Source organism: Ipomoea nil, unplaced genomic scaffold (genome assembly GCF_001879475.1).
Source record: "Ipomoea nil cultivar Tokyo-kokei standard unplaced genomic scaffold, Asagao_1.1 scaffold3384, whole genome shotgun sequence".
In the NCBI taxonomy this organism is placed as follows: domain Eukaryota; kingdom Viridiplantae; phylum Streptophyta; class Magnoliopsida; order Solanales; family Convolvulaceae; genus Ipomoea; species Ipomoea nil.
In genome coordinates this window covers 1178675-1206290 of record NW_017619812.1, presented here as the reverse complement: position 1 = coordinate 1206290, position 27616 = coordinate 1178675, and the positions used below count along the sequence as shown (strand labels likewise).

The 27616-nt window shown below is 41.1% G+C and overlaps 2 protein-coding genes and 1 long non-coding RNA gene across 3 annotated transcripts; 2 read left to right on the top strand and 1 right to left on the bottom strand.

The window, feature by feature from the left end:
- The first annotated feature begins 19248 nt into the window (after positions 1–19248).
- Positions 19249–20505, top strand: LOC109170976 (putative late blight resistance protein homolog R1B-17). Its single transcript, XM_019320110.1, has 2 exons — positions 19249–19483; positions 19544–20505. The coding sequence occupies exons 1-2, from the start codon at positions 19249–19251 to the stop codon at positions 20503–20505; spliced, it is 1197 nt and encodes a 398-aa protein (XP_019175655.1).
- Positions 20506–23700: 3195 nt separating this feature from the next.
- LOC109171020 lies at positions 23701–25255 on the bottom strand. Its single transcript, XR_002052519.1, has 3 exons — positions 25244–25255; positions 24919–24920; positions 23701–23782 (listed from the first exon to the last, which is right to left on the bottom strand). It is a non-coding gene; the product is annotated as an uncharacterized LOC109171020 (long non-coding RNA).
- A 1551-nt stretch (positions 25256–26806) lies between these two features.
- LOC109171017 (putative late blight resistance protein homolog R1A-3) lies at positions 26807–27616 on the top strand. Its single transcript, XM_019320152.1, has 2 exons — positions 26807–27311; positions 27462–27616. The coding sequence occupies exons 1-2, from the start codon at positions 26947–26949 to the stop codon at positions 27475–27477; spliced, it is 381 nt and encodes a 126-aa protein (XP_019175697.1). The 5' UTR covers positions 26807–26946; the 3' UTR covers positions 27478–27616.

Below are 27616 nucleotides of genomic sequence, written 5' to 3'. Positions count from 1 at the left end.
TATAGTAATTAGGCCTAAGTAAGACTCTTAGATATATAAATAGGGAACATAAGGAGGCACCTAGAATCCCCACCACAATAATCCCTCACCACACAAGAAGCTCCAAGAATTCCCCTAGGAGAAATCAAGAAAGAAGAAAGCTTCAAGAAAGACCCTTCATAGACAAGGAATTAATTAAGGCTAAGAGGTAACCCATGTCTCAACAAAACCTTTTTTCATAGCTATGATTCCCCTCTTAGGATTTCCCCATATTATTCTGTATTGATGATTGTGATATTATTATTGATGATTGGTGGGATGATTCCATGGGTGATCTTGATGATGAGAGGTTCTTGGTAATTATGGTGTTCTTGATAATTATATGACGTTCTTGATGATTATATTATGTTCTTGATAATTGTAAGATGTTCTTGATGTTTATGTGATATTCTTACCGAATCTTGATATTAGAAGATGAATTGTGTCCTTGTTGATTTAAAAGTGATTAGAACCCTAGGTTGTATCGTATGATATCATTCTTGGTATATGGGGTGGGAATTCGCATGATTGAGTGTTGATTATGTTTAGAAAAGCATGATAGGTTATGTGCCGTATGTTTCTTGATTTTGATCCGTTAATTGTCTACGTGTGTTATCAATTGCGTTTGAAAGTGTCTAAGCATGGTTTCGGGTTCCACAAAGGTTCCCGGGGCGTTTTTGTGATGAAAGAGTCAGTGGGGGGTAGGTGGGGGTAGGGGACCCGCCACCTACTCGCGGCCTTCTTGGGCAACACCGGCAGCGGGCGGCCGGCGGGCAGGCAGCTGCCCGCCGGGCACCCGCTGCCCGGATTAGCTGCTGCCGGCGGGCAGCCGGCGGGTGATCCCTCACCCACCGGCTACCCGCTGGTTTGAACCCCACTTTGGGATTTTGGCTTCCCCGTTTAATGTTTCCCCGACCCCGTGGCGTCCCAACGGACTCCGTCTATCGTACCTATGTCTAGTTTGATATTTCGGGTACCGTTCGTAGGTTGTATGAGTCTTATATATTGCATGCTAGTTGAATTGGTATCCCGTTGACCTAGGTGAAAGAAGTATGAACCCCTTAGGATTATTCTTAATATGTGAAGGATCACGCATAGGTTTTGTTATACGTTTTCTCCCCCTTCCCAATGTGATAATGTGGGTTGCATGTGCTTGCTATGTGTTATGTGTGCATGATACCCCAATCCGGTTGCGATCGGATTGGTTATTCCTGAGCTGCGGTTCAGAAGCTGGCTGCGGTCAGATTTACACTCTTGGGCTGCGGTTCACCGTTTGGTTGCGATCAAACGTTTCTACATGAGCTTCGGTTCATAATTTCCTGGCTGCGGTCAGATGACATACTCTTGGGCTGCGGTCCACTGTTTGGTTGCGATCAAACTATGATGAGCTGCGGTTCATCGGTCGGTTGCAATCGACCCCTCCGTGTTGCGATACGGGGCAGGGTGCTGCGGGGCCGTGTCAGAGCTATATGCGGTGACCCTCATGTATGGGCATGCGATTGGTCCTGTGACGCCAACAAAGTGTGCTATGTGATGAAATACGGATGAGTTGTTGTTATGAGTATCTTGGGGATGTGACTAGGGGATTTACACTGGGAATCGCATGTGTTGGGTTATGATCATTAATCATGCTTATCTTTACCTGTCTTGCCTGTTTGTAACTATATATGTTGGTTTAACTGCTGTCTGTGCTTAGCCCTATCTGATGAGTCTATCTCTATTTTAAAAGCTAGAGTTCGTAGGATATATCTTCATGTTCAAAATGGCTTTTGTATATCTATATGTATTGTATTTCAACGCGTTGGAGTGGGTTACCAGCATCTCTCGCTGAACAGATATATTTGGTTTTCAGGCACAGACGAGTAGATCACTGGAGCGCGCTAGAAGCTTGGGGCATAGCTTAGATAGTTTTCCCTTTCGGCCTGCGTGCCATGATTTAGCATTGATACTGTTTGGGGTTTTAGAATTTAGCCTGTGCACCCGAGTTCTCTAGCTCGGGTGTGGCATAGCACCCCGTACTCTTTGTATCGTATTTTGGGATTTAATGAGATTCTATCTTTATTATATAAGTTTTAAAAGTGTTGAAAATCTGGGGTGTTACATTTGCACCCTATAAAACCCACCTTATTCCCTCATTGATTCCCTGATCTCTTTCTTTGCCTCACCAAAGTTTGTCTGCCAAGTAGAAAGAAGAACAACACAGTAAGTTTCATCCTCCTTCTCCATTCAATCCTAGCCATCCATTTCCCCTCTAGCTTCCATCCATTCTTTGAGGTTCTAGTCTTAAGCTTTGTATGGTTTGTTTGAGGAGTTTAGGTGGTGAAGGAGGTGCTAGCTAATTTGGGAGGAAGAAGAGATCCAAGCTAGGAGTGCAAGCTTCAAAGGTATAACCCCACGAATTCCCACTTTTAGTTTTGGCTCTGTGAAACCTTGTTCTTAGGTAGAAATGAGTGGAAATGCTAGGTTTTTGATGTGTTTGAGCTATGAAATGATTTATTACTTGTCTATGATGTGTTGTTAGTGTTTTGGATGTGTTGGAATTGTTTGAAATTGAATTGCAGATGAAGAGAGATCATCTGGTGCACAGATAGTGTGCACCAGATGAAGTAACGGCCCTAGCCAACGGCCCAACAAGGGGACCGTTGGCTAGAGCCATGGACGGCCGGGCCTAGGGAACAGCCCTAGGAGAGGGCTTTTGCCTAGGGCCGGCATTCTTACGGCCTGAGGGGGCGGGCCATGATGAGCACCGCCCCATGGTACCTGAGTTACTCCTGTGCAGTGGTCGGGCCCTTGTGGTTCAGCTACGTGTCGTTTCGGACCAGGTGTCACGGGCCCTTGTTGCTTGGTACCTCGGGGCCGCCTTGACGCACGTTTTGGCTTTGATTTCGTTGAATTTAGATTAGAAATGAGCATGTTATGATGGATTTAGTGATGAAATTGCTTCACCGTATGTTTGTTTGAGTTCACTGATTTAGGAATCGCTTTGTTTTGATCCCATTATGCTATTTGTGTATTGAATAGAGAAGCATGAACACTTTGTGAAAAATAATTATTAGAAAAGCATGAGTAGAATGTGTTTTATGTTCAATGGAATTTGAAGTCTATTTTGATGGTAGAAATATATAGAGTTTGATATGTTGCAAACCGAGCATGATATTGTGTTCTTGAGAGTTCTATGTGATATATATGGATTTGGAGCATGTTGTACAGTATTTTGCATTCCAAGTATATCATGTTTTAAAAGTGCATAAGTGGCCAACGTGAGCCTAAGTATTTCTTTCAAATATTCATGAGCATGTGGTATATCATTATCTTGTTGCATTGAGACGTTGTTGAGATGTGGCATGCATAAGTTTGGTGCATGATATATATATATATATATATATATATATACCAAAGTGTCTTTCGCATGGTCCGTACCTCTAGTACCAATACCAAGAGGTTAGCGCATATAGCTCTAATAACATGACACCGCGGCGCTTATACCCTGACCCAAGCCTTTAGCCAGCAAGTCTAAGGGGTGGTTCGTGCCTTTAGCACGATAACCGAGCACTCGTTGTGCTTTCTACCAACATTTCATTTCCACAAATCACAATCTCATCATCATCAGTCACATCGATCATTGCGCAATGACCACGATACCCGTCATCATTCAATCAATCAACACATAATTAATAAATAATCAATCAAGACATAACAACGACGACACGTACTACACATAAATTCCTAGAACGGTATTCCAAACATCAAACAAGACTCGTACACGTCAAACGGGGTACTACGGGACACAGGGAAACATCAAACGGGAAAAAACACCCCACTACACACCCACATTCCAGCGGGTGGGCGGTGGGTGGTGGACCACCCGCTGGCGGTGGCACTGTTCTAGCGGATGCCCGTCGGCTGCCTGCTGGAATTGGGCAGTACGGGGCAGTGGGTAGGTGGTGGGGACTCGTCCCCCCACCTATCCCCACTGGTACGAGGGTAGAAAGTCCGGTTCGGGGTTCATTCATGGAACCCAAAACCATGCCCAAACAAATTTTGACACGCAACAACAATATCACGGATTCAATTTACGAAGATTAAACTAAGCATCATTCCAATTACGTTCTAACACGATTCCTAAACATACCAAGACCTGACATCAAACACATAACGGTTCAGGAGCATCCGGAACCTCAAGAACATCAAGAAATCTATATGCTAAGTCCTAAAGACAAGTCCTCGGCTAGACTCAACACCCGATCATGCATAAACCCACCCAAATGTACTAAGAACAACAATGAGATTCACGACATAAACCCTAGGGACAAGCTCTAGACATAATTAAATACAAGATCACACATATAATCAATCACAACATCAAGATTATCAAATAAACACAATATAAATCCTATGCAAGGCTCTATCAAGACTCAATCACGGAATCATCCATACAATTATCAAAGGAGCCAATAAATAAGTTATAGCAAGGAAAATAGATTTTGTAAGACATGGGTTACCTCTTAGCCCTACTCAATATCCTTGGCTACTAAGGTTCTTCCTTAAGATCTCCGTTCAATGAATCTTTCTAGGTTTGGTGGGGAAATTCCTTTGCTAGGTTTCCTCGGGGAATGTCTATTGTGGTGGAATTGATAGTGGTAGGGTTTCTAAATGCTTTCTAATCCCCTATATATAGATTCAGGAGTTCCAACTAGAATCTGAATAGTAAAGGTCCACTTTCCTATTCTTAATAGAATTAAAGACTTGGTTAAGGATAAGGGTCAATGATCCATTGTGGACCATACTAATTAATTAATGGGGATTCTAGTCTAATTAAATCTTTTTTAATTATATGTTAACGGAATTAATTCTACGACTAGTCCGGATACGGAGGCCGTAACATGGGGTGTTACAAAAGGCTTATATAGCGTAGCTTTCCTTTTGTTGTTCTAGAGTTGTGGCCTGTGAGCCTAGAATTATTGGATATTAACTTATGTTGGTTTTTGGTTTAGATTCTATCCTGTGCATCTATGGTTAAATAGATGTGGCGTAACTCCCTCATATTCTATTGATTAGCTTCCGCTAAGCTTTAATTTAATGACTAGCCTTATCCTCATATTTAAGTTTTAAATTATGCTGAAAATCAAGGGTGTTATAGTTGGTATCAGAGCCTAGGTTTGAGCCTAGGTTAGTGCTTGTAAGTTAAGGACTTTAAGTTGCATAGCGAAGCCTTTAAGTGTTTAAGTACCTAAGTGTAGGATTCTTAGGACACGCGGTGAGGATGTGAGTTCTTTTATTGCTTTGCTGTGTTTCGTTACTTGCTTCTGTTTAGTTTAAGTTCTTTTGTTTAGGCACCAGGTAAGGGTGCAAGTTCTTTAGTTCTGCCGTAACCTGTGTTGCTTATGTAGAGCTCAGCAATGGCACCGCCTCGTCATCGTGCACGGACTCCTGACACGTCCACGAACGAACAGCTAGCCCAGAACCTGCAGCATCTAACTCAAATCACGCAAACCCTGAGCAATGCACTCCTCCACAACAACAACAATCAACCACAGCCAAATGGGAATCGCGATGTTGCCCAACAAGTCTCCAATCACCGCCCTCCGACCTTTGCTGGGGAGGAAGACCCCACGGTCTTGGAAGAATGGGTTCGCACCATGTACAAGATTTTTACCTTAGTTGGGTGTCCCAAGGAACGCCGAGTTGAGCTAGCAGTTTGCTACTTCACCCATGAAGCCGATTTGTGGTGGGTCCACGAGAGACCGGTGTGTCAAGATGAACCGGGGTTTGGTTGGAAGCGTTGAAAGACAAGCTCTGAGAACGTTTTTGCCCTTCTCATGTTCGGGCGGCAATGTACGAAGAGGTTCTCCATTTGAAGCAAGGGGCCTCAACAGTGGTAGAGTACTACAAGCGGTTTCTCGAGTTAGCTCGCTTTGCGCGCGTTTTGGTCCCCAATGAAGTCGCCAAGGTGGAGAAGTTTGTGGCCAGGCTCAATTATGAGGCAAGGAAATCTCTAATGGTGTTCAAATCAAGGTCACTTAGCGAAGCTTATTCTAGGGCAGCGGATCTCTTCCAGCGGGTGGCCGGCGGGGGAAGACTTCACCCGTCGGGGGCGACGAGAATTCCAGCGGGTCGCCGGTGGCTGCCCGCTGGAATTCTGGACAGCTTTGGTGGGTATGTGGTGGGGACTCCTTCCCCCCACTTACCCCCCACTAGAATAACACGATAGGCATAACTTTCCCCAACTTGGGAATTCATCAATTAACACGCAAGACGGGACTAAACACATTCCAACACGTAACAACAAACTGGAACATTACAATGGGTTACCCCAAGACTTCAACACAATTAAATCCTAGATTCATGCTCCTAATACAACAAGACTCAAGACTCAATTCTCAATTATGCAAGAACATCAAGAAACGCAAGAAACCATATATCAATCCTAGAAAAGGGCTCTATACAAATCAAAATACGAGGACATCAAGATTATCGTATAAACATCAAGATTATCATATAATCATCAAGATCATCATATAAACATCGAGATTATCACATAAACACAATATAAACCCTAGGCAAAGCTCTATCAAGACTCAAGCACATAATCATATATCAAAGGAGCCAATGAATAAGATATAGCAAGGAAAATAGGTTTTGTTGAGACATGGTTACCTCTTAGCCTTAATTAATCATCCATTGGCTATTAAGGTTCTTTTCTAAGATTTTCCTCTGATTGATCTCCCTAGGCTTGATGGCGGGAAAATTCCCTGGCTAGGTTTCTTGGGTATAATTTCGTGTGATATGATTATGGGTGATAAAGGATTCTAATTGCCTTCTAATCCCCTATTTATAGAATCAGGAATCCTAATTAGAGTCTGAATAGTAAAGGCCTACTTCCTTTATTCCTAATAGATGTATAGGTCTAGGACTCCTAATTAGAATCTAAGTAGTAAAAGGTCTACTTTCCTTATTCCTATCGGGCTTGGAGTCTTTAATATGGGCAAGGGTCCACGCCCATAGTGAACCACATTAATTAATTTAGGGACCCTATCCAGATTAGATCCTTTTTAATTATTATTAACGGGATTAATTCAACAATTAATCTTGGGTTTGAATGCCGTAACACGGGGTGTTACAGTTGCTATCAAGGATGGTTTGGATCCCATACGGCGGGAGGGCGAAGATCGTGGTCCACCAGTTGCTACTTTGACCCAAGTTGGCCAACGCGTCTGCACACCGATTGCCTTCGCGGAGCGTGTGAGTGATAAGACAACGTTCAAACATATTCATGAAGGCTTTGCAATCTCCTATGATGGTGTTGGCTTCAGGACGACTTGTGTTGTCACCCGAAACAAAGTGGAGTGCCGCTTCCGAGTCGACTTCTATTATGAGCCAACGAAAACCCCGATTCTTTTCCACTATGAGGCCTTCACGGAGACCCCACAACTCTGCAATGAAGCTTGAAGTGATACCGATTTTGGAGGTGAAGCCGATCATCCATAAGCCATCGTGATCTCGCAACACGCCACCTGCCGATGCCAGCCCTGTTGCCGCCTTTCTAGCCCCATCAGTATTCAGCTTGCACCACCCCTGTGTCGGTGGTTTCCAGCTGATCCAAAGCTGCCGGCCAAGAATAAGCCCTCCATGTGTAATGAGTAAGCGTTCAGCTTCAATGGCCTCCAGCTTCGCTCGAGTCACCGTCTCTGTTACCTGCACCATATGATTATTAAAAATGAGTTCGTTCCTAGCCCTCCAAATAGACCAAAGCAGGTAGGGGAAGACCGTGTGCCAACTTCCCTGATTTGGAGAGTCTTTCACCATGCCACAGTTGCCCTTGATCCAAAGGGATAGAGGGATGATTGCAGTAGCGTTGAAAGAGGCTGGAGCATTGCTTCTTACCCAGCAGTCCGTCGCAAAGTCACATCTTCTGAAAATGTGATCCAAGGACTCATCAACACAGTCGCACCGCTGGCAGCTACCATCGGCCCTCAACCCGCGAAGTCTTCTTTCCGAATTCGTGAGGAGCCCATTCTGAGTAATTTCCAAAGGAACAGCTTAACATTCTCTGTGCACATAACGTGCCAAACCCAGCTAAGGTCCTCTTCAATTTCCTCATGACCTGTAATAAAATTAAACCTAGATTTTAAGGTGAAGAGTCCCGTTCCTGAGTGAGGCCATGATAAGGCATCTTGTGGGCTCTCCGTTAAAGCAATAGGAATGGCCCAAATAGTGTTGATTATTCGGTCCGGGAGGCAGTCTTGCACTCCTGTGAGATCCCACGTATTGTCTTCCTTGATCATGTTGTTAACATGCAAGTTGCGCAGCGAGGGGGGTACGGTTACATCAGGTAGATCCGCAAGAGGAGAGGTCCCCACCCACCGATCATTCCAAAATTTTAAAGACTCCCCAGTGCCAACTTTCCAACAAGCACCCTTGATCAAGATGTCACGACCCTTTAAAATCCCTTTCCACCCCCAGGAGGCGTTGGGTTGAGGAGGTACCGTTAAGAAATCATTCCCTTTAACATACTTTTCTCTGAGCGCTTGCACCCAAATTTTGTCTGAACAATTAGTCATTTGCCAGGCCAATTTAGTCATGAACGCTAGGTTGAAGTCTCTTGCTACTCTGATCCCCAGGCCACCTAGTTCTTTGGGCTTGCATATGGTGGTCCAATTGACAGTATGGATCTTTCTAGTATCTTCTGAGTGACCCCAAAGGAAATTCCTGCAAATTTTGTCAATGTCGTTACAAGTACTCACCGGCAGAGACAAGGACTGCATGGTATAGGTCGGGATAGTGGATAGGGAGGATTGAACCAGGACTCTTCTACCCGCCATGCTCAACGAATTAGCCTTCCAAGAGGCCAGTTTCCTTCTCATCTTGCTCAGTATAGACCCGAACATGTCTTTCGAAACCCGTTTCTGAAGAAGGGGGATGCCTATATAGGAGCCGAGATGAGGCGTGACTGAGATCCCCATGACGGCTTCCATACTTTGTTTGGAACCTGTCACTGTGTTAGGCGAATAGAAGATCTGGGATTTGGATAGATTTACCTTCAGGCCAAACACTTTGCTTAGCCTATCCAAACAATCGATCATGACTTTTGCTTGGCGTTCTGTAGCCTCACCAAAAAACATTAGATCATTTGCGAAGAAAAGATGAGAGATCCCAATCCCTCCCCGAGTGATGGAGATGGGTTTCCAGTTCCCCCGTGACACTTCGCTCTGAATGTCGTAAGCGAGGCGTTCCATGACAAGGTTAAAGAGATAAGGAGCAAGAGGATCCCCCTGACGAAGACCTCTCTCCGACACAAAGGAGGGGAGGGTACCCCATTCCAAAGGACAGAAATGCTGCTTTCCCTCAAGTAGTAGAGAACAAGATCGATGAAATTCTTGGGGAAACCAAAACCCATGAGAGTATCCTCCAAGAACGCCCAATCTACACTATCATAAGCCTTCTGAAGGTCCACTTTTACCGCCATAAGACCCCTATGCCCTTTCTTCTTATACATGGTGTGGATAACCTCTTGAGTCAAGATAATATTGTCAAGGGTGGAACGGCCCGGCAGAAAGCTGTTCTGGTGCGGCCCTATAATCTTGCACATGATGGGCCGCATCCCGTTGACCAAAACTTTGGAGATAACTTTGAAGGCGACATTAAGTAAGGTTATTGGTCTGAAGTCTGCCGCTAACTCCGGGGCCTCTTTCTTGGGGATGAGACACATGAAGGCCACCAACATGGACTTATGAACGGTTCCAGTTTGTAACGCATGGTTAACCATCTGTGTTAGTGAAGGCCCCACTATTTCCCAATAGTGTTGATAGAAGGCCGCTAGAATGCCGTCCGGGCCCGGGCTACCAAATCTTTTCATCCCAAACACAACTTTTCTAACCTCGTCCATTGGCATAGTATTTATAAGACACCGAGCTTGAATTGTAGTAATTTTTCGGGTATCATCCACTGGTGCAATCTCCGAACCTCCAATCAAAGGGGACCTGCAAAACAGCGAAGAAAAAAAGTCACTGATATTACTGGATATAGATGTGGGGTCGGCCGTCCAGATACCATTGACTTTAAGAAATCTAACACGATTTCTATTCTCTTGATGACCGCCGAATTGTGGTAAAGATGAGTATTCCTGTCGCCGTCTTTGATCCAGCTAGTTCTTGATTTTTGGAACCAAAGAGTTTCTTCCTGATCCAGCATTGCATTAAGCTCCTTGGTAAGATGCTTATCCAGCGCTTGCAGTCCACCTGAAATTGCAAAGTTAGGGGCTTGTTATATTCCACGAATCCGTCCCTCTAGCTGCTTCTTCCTTTGAAAGATATTCCCAAACACGTCCCTAATCAACACCTTGCTTTTTTCTGTGATAGATGGAATAAAATTCTCCATGCCGCCCTCAATGGCCCTGGCTGTTGTAACACCCCGTGTTACGGCCTTTAATCCCGAATTAATTATTTAATTAATTTCATTAATAATAATTAAAAAGGATTTAATTTGATTAGAAATCCCTTTAATTAATGTGGTCCACCACGGATCGTGGACCCTTGCCTAAACTAGAGTCATAAGCCTATTAGAAATAAAGAAAGTCAACATTTTACTAATCAGATCCTAATTAGGAATCCTAGGCCTACACATCTATTAGGAATAAAGAAAGTATACATTTACTATTCAGATTACGATTAGGATTTTCTTTAATTAATTAATATGGTCCACCATGGACCATGGACCCTTATCCCTAAAAGAAGCCCTTAATCCTATAAGGAATAGAATTAGTAAACCCATACCATTCAGACCCTAATTAGGACTCCTAAATATATATATATATATATATATATATATATATATATATATATATATATATATATATATATATATATATATATATATATAAGGACATAGGAGGAACCTAGAAGTCACACCACAATAATTATCACCACACAAGAATTCCCAAGAGACTCCCCACCACCAAGCCTAGGGAGATCAAAACGGATGGAAATCTTAGGGAAGAACCTTAATAGCCAAGGGATAATTAATTAAGGCTAAGAGATAACCCATGTCTCAACAAAACCTATTTTCATAGCTATGATTCTCCCTTAGGATTCCCCATATTATCATGTGTTGATGATTCGTTATGTGGATAATTGGTGTTATGATTCCATTGATGTTCTTGATAATCTTGATGATAAGAGGTTCTTAAGGATTTTATGGAGTTCTTGATGTTCTTGATGATTATATATTATTCTTGGTGTTCGTATGATGATCTTGAGGGTTATATGATTTTCCTACCGAATCTTGATATTAAAAGATGAATTGTGTTCTTGTTTGATTTAAAAGTGATTAGAACCCTAGGTTGCATCGTGGAACTCGTGTGGTATTGTTCTTGGTATATTGGGTGGGAATTCACATGTTTGGGTGTTAATTATGTTTAGAAAAGCATGATAGGATATGTGCCGTATGTTTCTTGATTGTGATCCGTTAATTGTCTACGTATTGTTGACAATTGCGTTTGAAAGTGTCTAAGCATGGTTTCGGGTTCCACAAAGGTTCCCGGGGCGTTTTTGGTGAGAAAGAGTCAGTGGGGGCTAAGTGGGGGTAGGGGACCCGCCACCTACCCGCGGCCAAGTCGGGCAGTCCCGGCAGCGGGCAGCCGGCGGGCGGGCAGCTGCCCGCCGGGCACCCGCTGCCCGGAACAGTGCACGCCGGCGGGTGAACCCTCACCCACCGGCTACCCGCTGGAAAATACCCCAACCCGGGATTTCGGCTTCCCCGTTTGATGTTCCCCCGACCCCCGTGGTGTCCCAACGGACTCCATCTATCGTGCCTATGTCTAGCTTAATATTTCGGGTACCATTCGTAGGTTGTGTGAGTCTTATATATTGCATACTAGTTGAATTGGTAACCCGTGGACCTAGGTGGAAGTTATATGAGCCCTTAGGAACTATTCTTAGTGTGTGAATGATCACATGTAAGCTTAATTATATGTCTCCCCCTTCCCTATGTGAATTATGTGTTATTATGTGCTATTATGTGTTACGTGATGCATGACCCCAACTTGGTTAAGACCAATTGGGCTATACGGGCAGTTGAATGGGCTGAGAACCATCCCAACTGTTAACCAAGCCGGTTAAGATCGGTCAGGGATATTGATATGATATAGGACTGAGGTCCACTATACGGGCAGTTGAATGGGTTGAGAACCATCTCAACTGTTAACCAAGCTGGTAGAGACCGGTCAGGTATATAAAGATTATGTATAGGACTGAAGGTCCACATGGGCCTCGGTGATATGACCCACCGACCGGGATGCGCCAGGCGGTATGGGGCCAACAAGCCGAGGAAGGTTGTAGTCCACCGACCTGAGTAATCAGGCGGTGTGTAGGGCTATGACTGGCTGCGACCCACCGAGTGGTGGGACATCGGTATGTAGGACCGTAGTCTCCGAGGATCTTTGCCCACCGACTGAGTTTAGCTCAGCGGTGTGTCGGGCTTGATCCGCTACGGCCCGCCGATTGTGCGCATCAACGGTGTGTAGGGTCGTAAGTCCCCCCTTGTAAAGGGGATCACGGTCCAGCGACTGGGCGCGTCAGCGGTGTGTCAGATCGTGGTCCGACGTTGAGTTCGTCAGCGGTTCTCAAAGGGTTGGTTGCGATCAACTCCCTTCGTACCGCGGTACTGAGGTAGGGTGCTGCGGGGCCATGTTAATGCTATAGGCATTAACCCTCATGTTCGGGGCATGCGATTGGTCCCGTGGCGCCATCAATGATTATGTGATATGAATGATACTTGAATGATGATGTGTTTGAATTGAATCTGTGACCTTAGATGCGTATTCCTTATGATGTTATCTCTACTTAACTGTTTATCATTGATTAATGTGCTTGTCCCTATTTGCTGAGTCTATCCCTGATTTTAAAGCTAGAGTCTCCTAAGTATATATCTTCCTGCTTCAAAATGGTTTTCCTATACCTATATCTATATATATACCTATATTGTATTTCAACGCGTTGGAGTGGGTTACCAGCATCTCTCGCTGAACAGATATATTTGGCTTTCAGGCACAGATGAGTAGATCCCAGAGCGCGCTAGAGATCCGAGGCGTAGAGTAGCTAGTTTCCTTTTCGGCCTGCGTGCCATGCTTATGTATTGACATTATTTGAGGATTTTAGTTAGTTAGCTTGTGCACCTGAGTTCTCTAGCTCAGGTGTGGCATAGCACCCCATACTCTTATGTTTGATTTCGGGATTTAATGAGGATTTACCTTTATTATATAAATTTTAAAAGTTTTAAAATTTCGGGGTGTTACAGCTGTGTCTTCCCAAAGTTTCTCTTAATCTTCCCTTCCAAGCCAGGCGGCCTCAAAGCGAAAAGGTCGCACACTTCTGTCTGGTGGATTCCCAGCCGCATCTATGAAAATAATAGGGTGGTGATCCGAGTGGAGCCTAGGCAAGACGACTGAATTTGCCTCCGGGAACAAAGAATGAGCACCCATATTCCATAGGATCCTATCCAGTCTGCGCATTTGTGCCACGCGATTTGCCAACATGTCCGCACCAGGTGAACCGACTCCCTGCAGCTTCCAATTCGAACAACCCACAAATGTCTAAAGCATCCACAAACCTTTACACCGCCGAGGAACAGATTGAGTCACCTCCCCATTGTTCTTCGACTGAAGCGATGTCGTTGAGATCCTCTAAAAGAACCCAAGGGGTCTGAAGCGTGTTACCAAAGGCCCTACAGTCCTCCCAGAACCTAGACTTGGCCATGAGATTGGGTCTGACGTAAGCGAAGGTGATAAAATAGTCACCTAACCCCTGCTTTACCTTGGTATGGATTGCTTGGGGCGAATGACTCATAACCTCAAGATTCGTACGTCCATGATCCCATAAAAGAAGCAACCCTCCTGCAAAACCAAGAGGCTCGACAAGAAAATGTTTAGTGAAACTAGTCCGTATCTCCAGGAGGCATAAGGCGTCGGGTTTGGTTGAGCGAAGGAGCTGTTTCACATGTCTCCTCACTCTCCCATTCCCCACACCCCTACAGTTCCAGGATACGATCCTCATGGATTACTACAAGCCGGGGGGGAAGTTGGGCCACCGCCTTCCCCGGGCGTAAACACATTGTTGAGATTAAACAAAGGCCGGTCAGGGGGAGTAGTCCCCCCACTGGTAGAGGCAAGGCTACTACCGAAAAGAAAAACCAAAGGGTTATCCTCATGGTTACCCTCCCTGTGGGTAAACTGCGCACTAGATTCAGGAACAGAAAACAAACCTCCTCTTCCACATCCAATGCTGCGTCCTCTTCCTCGGTGGCTTGACTGGGAACCACCGCGACTACTACCTCTCTTGGAAGATCCCCCTCCAGTATAAAGCAGTGTCTGGGTTCTAGGAGGCATATCAATGATGCCACCCCCAACCTGTCTCACCGTGCTGCCGTCCTGCATGGGAAATGACAAGTTTTGTGGGAGAGAAAAAGTTGGATTAGTTCCTTTACCTCTATTCGATGCCAACACCCCTTTGTTTCTGCCTCGTGGGCGCCCTGCTTCAGTCACGTTCTCCATGTCTCGGAGAGTCTCAAACTGGTTATTGTTTCTGGAGGTTGTCGACTTCTTCCCAGTATTGGCGGCAGTCCGGGATTGGCTTTTGTCCCCTTTGTTTTGTTTAGTATTCTGCTTGCTCGTAGCCCTACTTTTAGTTTTGTGTTTGTTTTTGACGATCATCCACACTCCATGTTTCTCCACTGGGGCGGGTTGCTTCTGTTGCTCTATACTCATAGACACCTGGGCTTCCCCTTCTTCTTTATCATTCGTCGGAGCATTCGGTTCACCACTACTCTGAATCTTAGGGCAAGCCGCAGAGCGATGCCCAATCTCACCACAATCAAAACAGATCACTCTTAATCCCTCAAACTCAATTCGTTGATGGTAATCTTCCACGTTAACCACCGCCACCAGAGGCTTAGCAAGATCAATCTCTACCACTCCCCTAGCAAATTGTCCTCTCTGAACACCAATCGTGGTGGTATCCAGTTTCAGCGGGGTCCCCACATTCCTCAAGATTTCCTTGATTGCTTCTTCTCTGAAGAACTCAACCGGCAACCCCGGTAATCGGACCCAGACCGCCATCCGGTCCATCTTTGCAGACTTCGGCCTAAAGTTCGGTCGCCATCTCTTAGAAACGACTTAGTGATCGAATAGCTTCCAGGGGCCATCAACCAGCACGTGCAAACAATCTTTTTGGAGTTGGAATCTCGCAATGAACCACCCCGAACCCAAGTCAATGATCTCCGATCTCCCTTCCGGGTTCCAGATGCGTAACATCCTCTGTTGAAAGAGAGGGAGTGCCACCGCCTTACCCAAATATTTGACCAGCAAATCGTTCTTCTGAGGCTTGATCCATTCCTCATGTTGTTTTTTGGAAAACTTTACCACCGGAATATCCACCGCAACGGCAGGGTCCTCATCCTCCTTGTCCGATTCCACCACGATATGATCTCGGTGTCAAACCAGTTATTCTCCTCCTCGACGCCACCATTATCCTCGCCCAGCATGGGGTGATCAGATGCCGTCCTAGCAAATGTCCTTTTCGAGGTCTTATACCGCTTAACAACTCTCTCTTCGCCACCAACTTGTGCTTCGACTGCCCCTCAACGATGGACGTCGGAGCCACCGGCTTGGCCTCCATGGCCAAAGCCAGCAAAGCCGTGGGAAAACTTACCAAAAATAACTAACAAACCCTAGAGCCGTGTAGAGAGAATGGTACACGGAATTTTCAGTGAAAAATATAAGTTGACTATAACAATAGACAACCTAACATATTAGTTGTCATGACAATATTATTAATATTTATTTTTTAAAATTAAATATAACAATAGTCAACTAGCATAACAGTTGACTAGTTGTCATGATAATATTAAGGGAAAATTGTAATTTATGCCTCTCACAAATATGTCAATTATCAATGTTATTATGTATTATTAGTGGTGTAAATATTATCCCTCAATTTTTAAAACGTGACATATATTGTCCCTCGCTCTCCTAATAGGAAGAAGGAGAAATATTGTTGTCGGCGGTAGGAAAACAAACGAAGAAAGAAAAATATAGAAAAAAAAAACATGGTTTTCGAATAGAGAAAACGACGAGTAACCACATTTACACTACTAATAATTCAGGGAAGGAACAATATATGTCGGATTTTGAGATTGGGAAACAATATTTACACCACTAATAATTTAAAAATGATATATATAATTGACATATTGTGATAGACATGCATAAATTACAATATTTCTTAGTATTGAATAGTCAATAAATTACGCAAAATATAAGTTCACTATAACAATAGGAAACCTAACATATTAGTTGTCATGATAATATTAAGATTTCTTTTTTTTTTTTCAAATTAAATATAACAATAGACAACTAGCATAATAGTTGACTAGTTGTCATGATAATATTAATATTTTCTCTCAAATTAAATATAACAATAGACAACTAGCATATTAGTTGTCATGATAATATTAAAATTTCATTTCAAATTAAATATAACAATAGACAACTAGCATATTTAATTAATGTTTCTCCAATTAAATTATTAGTTTAAAAATTATAGCAGAATATGAATACCATAGTATATGAAAAAATTAAAAGAATTGAAATTGCCAACTAGCATATTATTAATTGTTATTATAAACTCTAAGACAGTGAAAGAAATATTAGAAAATGACCTAGCTCCTAAAGACATTTTCATTTTTTTTTTCGGATCTGATGGAGGGGTAACTTGGGACAATGAGCTATATGCTTCTGAATCAGAATCATCCTCGTGGAGGGGATAACCCGGTACTCAAGACTTTAAAAATGATATACTAGACATATTTTAGAATATAGTATAGATTAATATACGGAGTAGAAGATAAGTTTGATGCTCTGTTAGTACAGATTTTGAATGTTGATATGAATTGTAAAATTGCACAGGTTTTGAGAGAAAATTATAAAATAAATTTAATATTTAAAAATATATTATACGACGTTGTCGGTTTTTAACCAAAAATCGACATCGTATAATTTATAAAAAGAAAATTTATAAATAACAAACGACATTTGTTTTTTACTAAAAATCGACGTCGTTTGTTTGTTTGTTTTTTTTTTTTTTAAAGTTTTACATAATACATACGACATCAGCTTTTAGTTAAAAATCAACGTCATATGTATAATTTAAATTTTTTTAGATACAAACGACATTCGTCGTTTGTATAATTTAATTTAAAAAAAAAAAATACAAACGACATCAATTTTTGCTCGGTTATTAATTTTTAAATTTTTAAAAATTATAAGATGTCGGTTTTTAGTGAAAAATTGACGTCGTATGTTTCATTTAAATTATTTTAAAAAATATACTACGTCAATTTTTTATAAACGACGTTGTATCATTTATTTATAACGTCTCCCCGAATGACGTTGAAAAAAATCAACGTCGTTTGTCTAAAAAAACCGACGTTAAAAATGTTATTTTTAGTAGTGTATGAGGACAACAATATATAGAGGACTGTGCAGACAGATAATGGGCTCACGACAAAGTAGTGCACACAATTTAATACACAATGACATACAAGCATACATGTAAACATCATGTTTCGAACCCAGACTCTATTAATTAACAAATTTGTGCACCCTACATACAAATTATGGCACATGACTACATCCAGCCATGCACACGACATACAAACTAATAGCACACAACTACATTTATCCTCATAATCCTATATAATATAGTTGTCCTCATTTGAATACACTTATATATATATATATATATATATATATATATATATATATATATATATATATATATAAAACTACAATGGATGGGCATGCAAGCTGTAATCTAAGGCTCTCATGTCACTTTTCTTATTGATGTGGAAAAAAGGACAAAATTTAGGACATGGCTCCCCTGTATGTCTTTATAGATAATTATTTTACATGTTAACCACTAACACTAAACAACTAATTTTACTAAATATATTTTTATAACCCGATGGTAGAATCTACTAACCGATGATTACTAAACAATGCCTGAATCTATTATTAATTAATCTACTTTGTAACATTATAAACACATATTTCTTTGTACATTTTTTAAATGTAGGAGTCTTAAGAGCATCCCCATTAGTTGGTTTTTGTTGATTTTTTAGTGTGGCCAAATGTGAGGGTGAAGAAGAGGGCCCGACCAAAGATGAAAAAGCCTATTGGGCATGTTAACCATATCAAATTTTTTCATGACAACTCTTTTCTAGTTGTTATACCATGGACCAGGGTCAACCTTGTAAGGTGAACCCTGGTCCTAATAGTGTAATTTTAATATTGGAATTGTGAAGTTCTAGAATATAAATTGTGTTTGAAATTTTTAAATTTTAGATCATCACTAAATGTAAAATTTTAAAAGATAAATTGTGAACATTTAGTAGGTAAATTGTATATCTTTAGATTTGGGTCTACTTTGCAAGGATGAACCGGGTCCACATAATAATTTTTCCTCTTTTTTCTTGTTTTCTTCCCCTCCCTGCTCCTCTCCTACTTGGTTCATAAAAATTTGTGAAAAAATTATACTAATGTGGTTGCTCTAATTAACATATACCCATTGCATTTCCTGTTCAGTATTTCAGAGTTCAAACTAAAGCTGCCCTTCATTTCAAACTCTGCATCTCTCTTTACATACAACTAGCTCACTAGAATTCTTTAATGGCTTTTGTTGTCGTAACTTCTCTACTGGAAATAGTGGATCAACACCTTTCGCATCCCAACCCATCTTTGAACAATATTCTTGATGATGATGATACGCAACTAGTCTTCTTGTTATCCAAGAAGCTCCGCATTCTTCAACACTTTCTTGAAACATAGACTGTTAATCAAAGTCTGGATGCAGAAATCAGAGATGAAGCTGCTAAAGCAGAAGCTGAAATCGAATCAAAACTCAGAGAGGTTTATTTGGCTTCTACCAACCAAGATGAAGCTTGTTGTGGGCTTCACCAGACCTTGCAGCAAGTACTAAAGGATGTTGAGGCACTTGAAGTCCGGATCCAGATTGACAAGGAAAGCACATCTGAGTCACAGTCACATGACAGTTCATCTCCAGAAGCTTTGAAGTTAGAAAACAAACTGCCTGCCGGCGGTTCGACTTCCACCCATCATCATGATTTAGAGCCTGAGAATCAAATGGTGGGATGTGAGATGAGTTTCGGAAAATAAAGAACATGATCATTGGTCAACAGTCTTCTGAGCAACTAGAAGTCATCCCAGTTACAGGTATGGGAGGCATCGTGAAGACTACGCTAGAAAAAAAGGTGTATGACGATCCCGATATTATGTCAAAGTTTTACATTCGGGCATGGGCAGTTGTGTCTCAAGAACCTGATGTGAAGCGGATACTCATTAGCCTTTTAGCTTGTATTGTACCAACCACCAATGAACTCTACAGCAAAGAACATGGTCAGCTAGCAGACCAGTAGCGCAAACATTTGTTGGGTCAAAGGTATTTGATTGTGATAGATGACATATGGAGCAGTTCGGCCTGGGATGCAATCAGACAATGTTTTCCAGATAATTTCAGCAGAAGCCGAATCCTGATGACCACACGGGAGAAAGAGGTGGCCGAATATGCTAGCTCAAGTAAGTCTATTCATACCAAGTGTCTTCTAACCCCAAAGGAAAGTTGGGATTTATTTGTGACAAAGGTATTTGAAGGGAAACATGTTCACATCCCCGAATTAGAGGCTATAGGGGAATATATTGTTATGAAATGTCAGGGATTGCCACTGGCCATTGTTGTCATGGCTGGACTTCTACGTGCACTCGACAAGTCAGTAGAAGCATGGGGTGATGTTGTAAAGAATATGAATTCTTTGGATGAGTGTTTAGGACTGCTTTCTTTGAGTTACAACTACTTGCCTAGTCACTTGAAGGCTTGTTTCCTCTATTTCGGAGTTTTTCCAGAAGATAGGGACATTCTTGCGACCAAATTGATCAACTTGTGGGTTGCAGAGGGATTTTTAAAGAATGAGAAAGAGATGACTGAGAGTTTGGAAGAAGTGGCAGAGAGTTACTTGCACAATCTTATCAATCGAAATCTAGTGCAAATCAGCAAGCAAAGTTTTGATGGCAAAATCAAGTCATGTAAGCTTCATGATATGTTGCATGACATATCTGTGAAAGAAGCTAGAAGGGGGAAACTTCTAAGCGTAAGAAAACAATCCCAATCAGCAGAGAGTTGTCGTTGGATTAGTTGTAAATCAACTAATTGGCCTACTTCTGATGGAACTCATACTATTCTCTACTTTGGTGAAGATGTGTACCTCTCGAAGCGCAACTTGGTATTCTCATATATGAACTTTCTGAGAGTGTTGGACTTATCATTAATAAAATGTTGGCATGGCGCGCCTAGTGAAATTGTGGAGTTAGTTCATCTGAGATACTTGGCTTTGACGACTGTGGGCTCTCTTGACAAATTTTAACTGTTTAAGCTTCAAAATTTGCAGACTCTAATTATTTGTTCGTGGAGGGAAGAATGTTGTTTGCTATTGCCACGAGATATTTTGGATTTGCCACGGTTAAGGCATGCACACCTTGACAAAAGAGCCACGGTATACCTCCCAAATGTGATTCAGGAAAGCATACAAACTCTGTTTTGGTTGAAAGTTAATGGCCGGGTCCCAAGAACAACAGATTTTGCAATGGTCCCAAACTTGAAGGAACTAGGGGTTTACATTGACAATGATTTGCCACCAGGTGCTTGTTGGGAAGAAAGCTCGCAAGAATATATAATTAGTACAATGAAAATAAATAAACGGCACCAAGAAGAACACCAAGAATTTTAACGTGGAAAAACCTCCTCAAGGCAAGAAGTAAAAAACCACGGGCACAAGCCAGTAAACCTTCCACTATATAGATAATGGGTACAACAGAGGAGGCTTCTCTAATTCAACGATTAGAGGCAACACAAAATACAAGAGAAAATAACATACCCCGAGGCACAAGAATTTCTACGAATTTCTTCTCGGCTAATTTTCTCACACTTGTATATCGCAACAAATTTTCTCTCCTCTCTTTTTCTTCTTCTTGAACTCTCTCATGTCCAAGGTAGCCAAATCCATGGCCTTTATATAGGTTTTACAAAGCCAACTCTTTTGTCTTTTCATTTGCCCACTTTAATCTCCCATTAAGTGGACATGAATGAAGCCATTAATCAAAAAACCTTTCACTTCATCTTCCAAGCTTAATTGTTAAGCTTTTGGTCACCACCCTACCTACATTGGTGGGACTATCTAGCAACAAACTCCCCCTCACGCCAATGTGGGAGGGACATGCATCCCTGCAGCTGAACGACATATCTCAAGCTTTTCCCTTGGTAATGACTTTGTTAACATGTCAAACCCATTTTCATTTGTATGGATCTTTACAAGTTGTAAGTGGTTCATCTCCAAAACATCTCGTATCCAGTGATATCTTACATCGATATGTTTCGATCTTGAATGGAAAGAGGAATTCTTACCAAGGTGTATAGCACTTTGACTATCACAAAATAACTCATATTTGTCTTGTTTGATCCCGAGTTCTCGAAGAAATTTCTTCACCCATAGCAACTCTTTACAAGCTTCAGTTGCTGCAATAAACTCAGCCTCTGTGGTAGAAAGTCCAACACACTTTTGTAACTTAGACTGCCATGATACTGCTCCCTCTGCAAATGTTATTAGATATCCCGAAGTCGACTTTCTAGAGTCAATGTCACCTGCCATGTCTGCATCTGTGTATCCAACCAACATAGACTTATTAGAACCAAAATATAGGCATAATTTAGAAGTACCTCTAAGATATCTGAAAATCCATTTAATAGCCATCCAATGTTCCTTGCCAGGATTAGAAAGGAACCTACTCACAACTCCAACTGCATGAGCAATATCTGGCCTTGTACATACCATAGCATACATCAAACTGCCAATTGCAGAATTATAAGGGACTTGTTGCATACTTGCCTTTTCTTCCTCTGTAGAAGGACTTTGCTTACTACTTAATTTAAAGTGATTAGCAAGAGGAGAACTAACCGCTTTAGCATTGTCCATGTTAAACCTACAAAGTATTTTCTCAATGTACTTCTCCTTAGACAACCACAACTTTTTGGCGTTCCTGTCTCGTGTAATTCTTATCCCAAGAATCTGTTTTGCTGGCCCCAAGTCTTTCATAGCAAAAGACTTGCTCAACTGTTCCTTTAGTTGATTAATTCTAGAAGCACTCTTGCCGAAGATCAACATATCATCGACGTACAACAGAAGCATAATAAAATCATCATCAGAGAATTTCTGAAAGAACACACAATGGTCAGAAGTAGTCTTTATGTAACCTTATTGCGCCATAACTGACTCAAACTTCTTGTACCATTGCCTTGGTGCCTGTTTTAAGCCATATAGGCTCTTTTTTAGCTTACAGACATAGTCCTCTTTTCCCTTGACTTCAAAACCCTCTGGCTGCTCCATGTATATTTCTTCATCTAAATCACCATGAAGAAAAGCAGTCTTTACATCCATTTGCTCAATTTCTAAATCTAGGCTGGCTGCTAGTCCAAGAACAACACGAATGGAAGACATCTTAACCACTGGAGAAAATATCTCATCAAAGTCAATACTTTTTCTCTGGTTGAATCCCTTGACAACTAGTCTAGCTTTGTACCGTGGCCGTGAAGAGTGTTCTTCCTGCTTTACTCTGTACACCCACTTGTTTGTCAAAGCTCTCTTACCTTTAGGTAGCTTTACTAACTCAAAGGTATTATTCTCATACAAGGATTTCATCTCATCTTTCATGGCTTCAATCCCCTTTTCCTTGTGTTCATCCTCCACAGCTAGGGGTGGGAATAGGCCAGGCCCCTTGTAGGGGCCTATGTCCAGGCCTAATTAAAGCCTAGTTAGGCCTAGCTCGTTTAGTAAAAAGACCAGGCTTGAGCCAATTTCAAAGCCTATTAAAGTAAACAGGCCAGGCCTATATATACCAGGCTCGGCCTTCAGGCCTACAGGCCTGGCATATATATATATATATATATATATATATATATATATATATATATATATATATATATATATATATATATATATATATATATATATATAACCCCAAGTATATATAATTATCAAACCCTAACCCTGCACCTCCAAAATTTCATTATAAATTATGACTCAACTATAAACATTGTTGTTAATCCTGCTATAAGTCTTCTTCTTATTGTGTTATTTTTTTTTATTAATTGTTCTTACTATCATAATATTTAATGAAATGTAGTTGATTGTTAATTATTTACGATATTATATAGGATAACAAACAATGATACAATTGAATTTATTTCTAAACAAGTTAACGAGCATGTTGAAGTCGTGACTTGTTTTGTTTTATTTTATATTTATTTGCTATTATGTTTGCATTGTGGTGATATACTTATGTATTAGTTTTGTAGGTACATTTCTTATATTATTTATACATACTAAAGTTTTTAAAAAGTATTAACATGTACGCTTTAATAGACTAAGGTAGGACTTGCTTTGAAGCATTTTTAATGACCTAAATATTAAACAGGCTTTTAAAGAGGCTTCAGGCCAGGCCAGGCTAATTGCAGGCTCAGGCTTGAGCCTAACAAAAAGCCTACATACAGGCTCAGGCTCGGGCCTAGGCATTAGATTTTCGTAACAGGCCCAGGCCTAATTTTTTAAAGCTCGGCTCGGCTCGTCCCATTTCCACCCCTATCCACAACTTCTGCATAACATTCTGGTTCACCATTATCAACAAAATTAATTTCATAAATATCAGAAGAGTACCTTGTGGAAGGCTGTCTAACTCTTGAACTTCTTCGAAGCTGAGGTGGAGTTGAAGCTTCTGGAACTGGGAGTTCATCATCATTAATGGAAGCATCAGTAACATCTTGCTGCTCAATTTGGTCCTCCTCTCCAACCTCTTCAGGAACCACTGTTGGAGGTACTATCTCAGTATCAACTGAATCACCGTTATGAGATCCCAATTCTTTAACCCGGTCAATATCCTCTATGGTTTGATTCTCCACGAACACAGCATCTCGGCTTCTCACAAGCTTCTTTTCAACTGGATCATAAAATCTGTAGCCAAAGTCATCTAGACCATAGCAATAAACAGACACTGTCATGTCTAAACATCAAGTTTCGATCTTTCGTCTTTCGGAATGTGCACAAATGCTTTGCACCCGAAGACACGTAGATAATCATAGGAAACATCATTTCCTGTCCATACCCGATTTGGTATGTCAAACCTTAAAGGAGCAAATGGTGAGAGATTCAACACATGCGCAACAGTGCTTAGTGCCTCAGCCCAGAATGTCTTTGGTAACTTTGCATGTGACAACAAACATCTAACTCTCTCAATCAAAGTCCTGTTCATCTTCTCAGCAACACCATTTAACTGAGGAGTCTTTGGTGGTGTTTTCTTATGGCGAATACCCTGCTCTACGCAATACCTATTGAGTGGCCCAATATACTCTCCTCCATTATCTAACTTTATGTATTTTAGCTTCTTCCAAGTCTGTCTCTCAACTAGGGCGTGAAATTGCTTGAATATGTCCACAACTTGACTTTTATGCCTCAAAGAATAAACCCATAATTTCCTTGAGCATTCATCAATGAAGGTAACAAAATAGCAAGCACCACCAAGTGACCTAGTTTTGAAAGGTCCACACACATCAGAGTGTATCAATTCCAATACCTCTGGTTTCTTCTTAGTCTCAGCAGAACTTTTAAAGGATACTCTGTTCTGCTTCCCTGTTAGACAATGAGCACACCTCTTCAAATGAACATTGTCCAACCCAGCTAAGCTCTTTTTTCTGACCAGCATGGACATCCTCTCATCAGATATGTGTGCACGCCTCTTATGCCATATATCATTCGTATCATCGTTCTCAACCGTATTGACAATATTTCCTGAGATCTTGGCCTGTAAAACATAAAGTGTAGAACACTTTGTGCCTCGAGCCACAACTAGAGAACCTCTTGTGAGTTTCCATTGGCCATTTTGGAAAGTATTACAATACCCTTCATCATCTAATTTTTCAGCAAAAATTAAATTATACCTGATATCTGGAACATGCTTCACATTTTTCAGAAGCAACTTGGTGCCATTGTTGGTTTCTAACTGAACATCGCCAACACCAACAATCTTTGCATTACCATCATTGCCCATTTTCACAACTCCAAAATCACCTGTTGCATAACTAACAAAAAAATCCTTTCGAGCTGTAGCATGAATGGATGCACCACTATCAATTACCCAGTTTGTATCATGACTTGCCAAATTAATAGCATCTGTGTCACCATCATAGAAGATAAGAAAATCATGTTCAACTGTAGCAGCTACACTATCATCTTCACTACCATTATTCTTTTCAGAGTCTTTATTTTTCTGATTTTCTTTCTTTCGTAGTCGACAAAATTTCTTAATAGGCCCCTTTTTGTGACAATGATAACATTCAACATTAGCAAATTTATTAGATTTACCTCTACTGTTATCTCTGTTTTTATCTTTACTCCTTGAACCCTTGCTTTGACTTCTCCCCCTATTTGTTGTAGCCAAGACCTCTGAATGTTGAGAGGAAGTACCTTGTGACCTTCGTCTCATCTCTTCATTCAGGACACCACTTTTAACAAGTTCCATTGTGACAACACCGTTAGGAGCAGAATTAGTCAAAGAAATCTTTAAAGTTTCCCAAGAATCTGGCAATGATGCTAGTACCATAAGAGCAAGGACCTCATCATCAAAATTAACTCCCATACCTGACAATTGATCAACAATCCCTTGAAATTCATTCAAGTGATCCGCAACAGAACTACCCTCGTTATATCTCAACTGCACCAATTTTGTGAGATAAAACGATTTGTTGTTGCCAGTCTTTGAAGCATATAAATCTTCAAGTTTACTCCACAGTGTCCTTGCGTGGGTTTCACTACAAATATGATTATACACATTATCTTCAACAAATTGCCGAATAAAACCACATACCTGTTCATGCTCAAAGGCCCACTCTTCATCTGATTTATTTTCAGGTTTCTAGGTAGCAAACACGGGTAAATGCAACTTCATCACATATAGTAGATCTTTTATCTTATTTCTCCATATGTGATAATTTGTGCCATTCAAACTTGCAATTCTATTGAATTTTCCTTCCATAGCTTCGCACTTGAACAAAGATCTGATACCAGTTGTTGGGAAGAAAGCTCGCAAGAATATATAATTAGCACAATGAAAATAAATAAACGGCACCAAGAAGAACACCAAGAATTTTAACGTGGAAAAACCTCCTCAAGGCAAGGAGTAAAAAACCACGGGCACAAGCCAGTCAACCTTCCACTATATAGATAATGGGTACAACAGAGGAGGCTTCTCTAATTCAACGATTAGAGGCAACACAAAATACAAGAGAAAATAACATACCCCGAGGCACAAGAATTTCTACGAAATCCACCAACTTCTTCTCGGCTAATTTTCTCACACTTGTATATCTCAACAAATTTTCTCTCCTCTCTTTTTCTTCTTCTTGAACTCTCTCATGTCCAAGGTAGCCAAATCCATGGCCTTTATATAGGCTTTACAAAGGCAACTCTTTTGTCTTTTCATTTGCCCACTTTAATCTCCCATTAAGTGGACATGAATGAAGCCATTAATCAAAAAACCTTTCACTTCATCTTCCAACCTTAATTGTTAAGCTTTTGGTCACCACCCTACCCACATTGGTGGGACCATCTAGCAACAGTGCTTTTGACAGTCTTGTTCATTTGAGTTTGCTTGAGAGATTGAAATTTGAAAGGAGAAATGTGGAGGGCTTTTATCTTCCAACCGCTCTTCGTCAGAACCTTAAGAAGTTGACACTTTGTAATACTTATCTTTCGTGGGAGGACATGGACATTATTGGAAGGTTGCCAATGCTCGAGGTGCTCAAACTTAAAGAGTTTACCTTCTCCGGTCCAAAGTGGGAACCAGCAGATGATGATGGCTTTAAGGGATTAAAGCTCTTCCTAATTGAACGCTCAGATCTCAAATGCTGGAATACAACTGATGATCATTTCCCGGTCTTGGAACGCTTAATCCTAAGATTTTGCTTGGAGTTGGAAGAACTTCCAAGTGAATTTTCAAATTTAAATACACTACAACTAATTGAGTTAGAAAATTGTTATCCTATTCTGGTGGAATCTGCAAGGAAATTCAAGAAGAGCAGCACAGCTATGGTAATGAGGCACTTGTTATTCGTGATCTTGGAGCTAAGGTTTGTCTCCTATTACCCTTCCTTGATATTGAAATATTGGTTTTTGACCCTTATTATGGAATTTTTATTATTGTATATATATATATGGAAATCATTCATTCTAATATCTTTCACTTTATTTATTTTTGTCAATGGAAATTGGTTTTCTAGATTAAATTGCCAATGAAGGAAAGCTGTGAAAATGCATGAAAGTGAATCCTCTGAAGAAAATGAAAGTGAATGAGGAGTTTGATGATATTGGGGGCGTTTGAGGAAAACTGGTTAAAGCTGGGGAGGTATGCCCTACTCAATGAATATGTACTGAT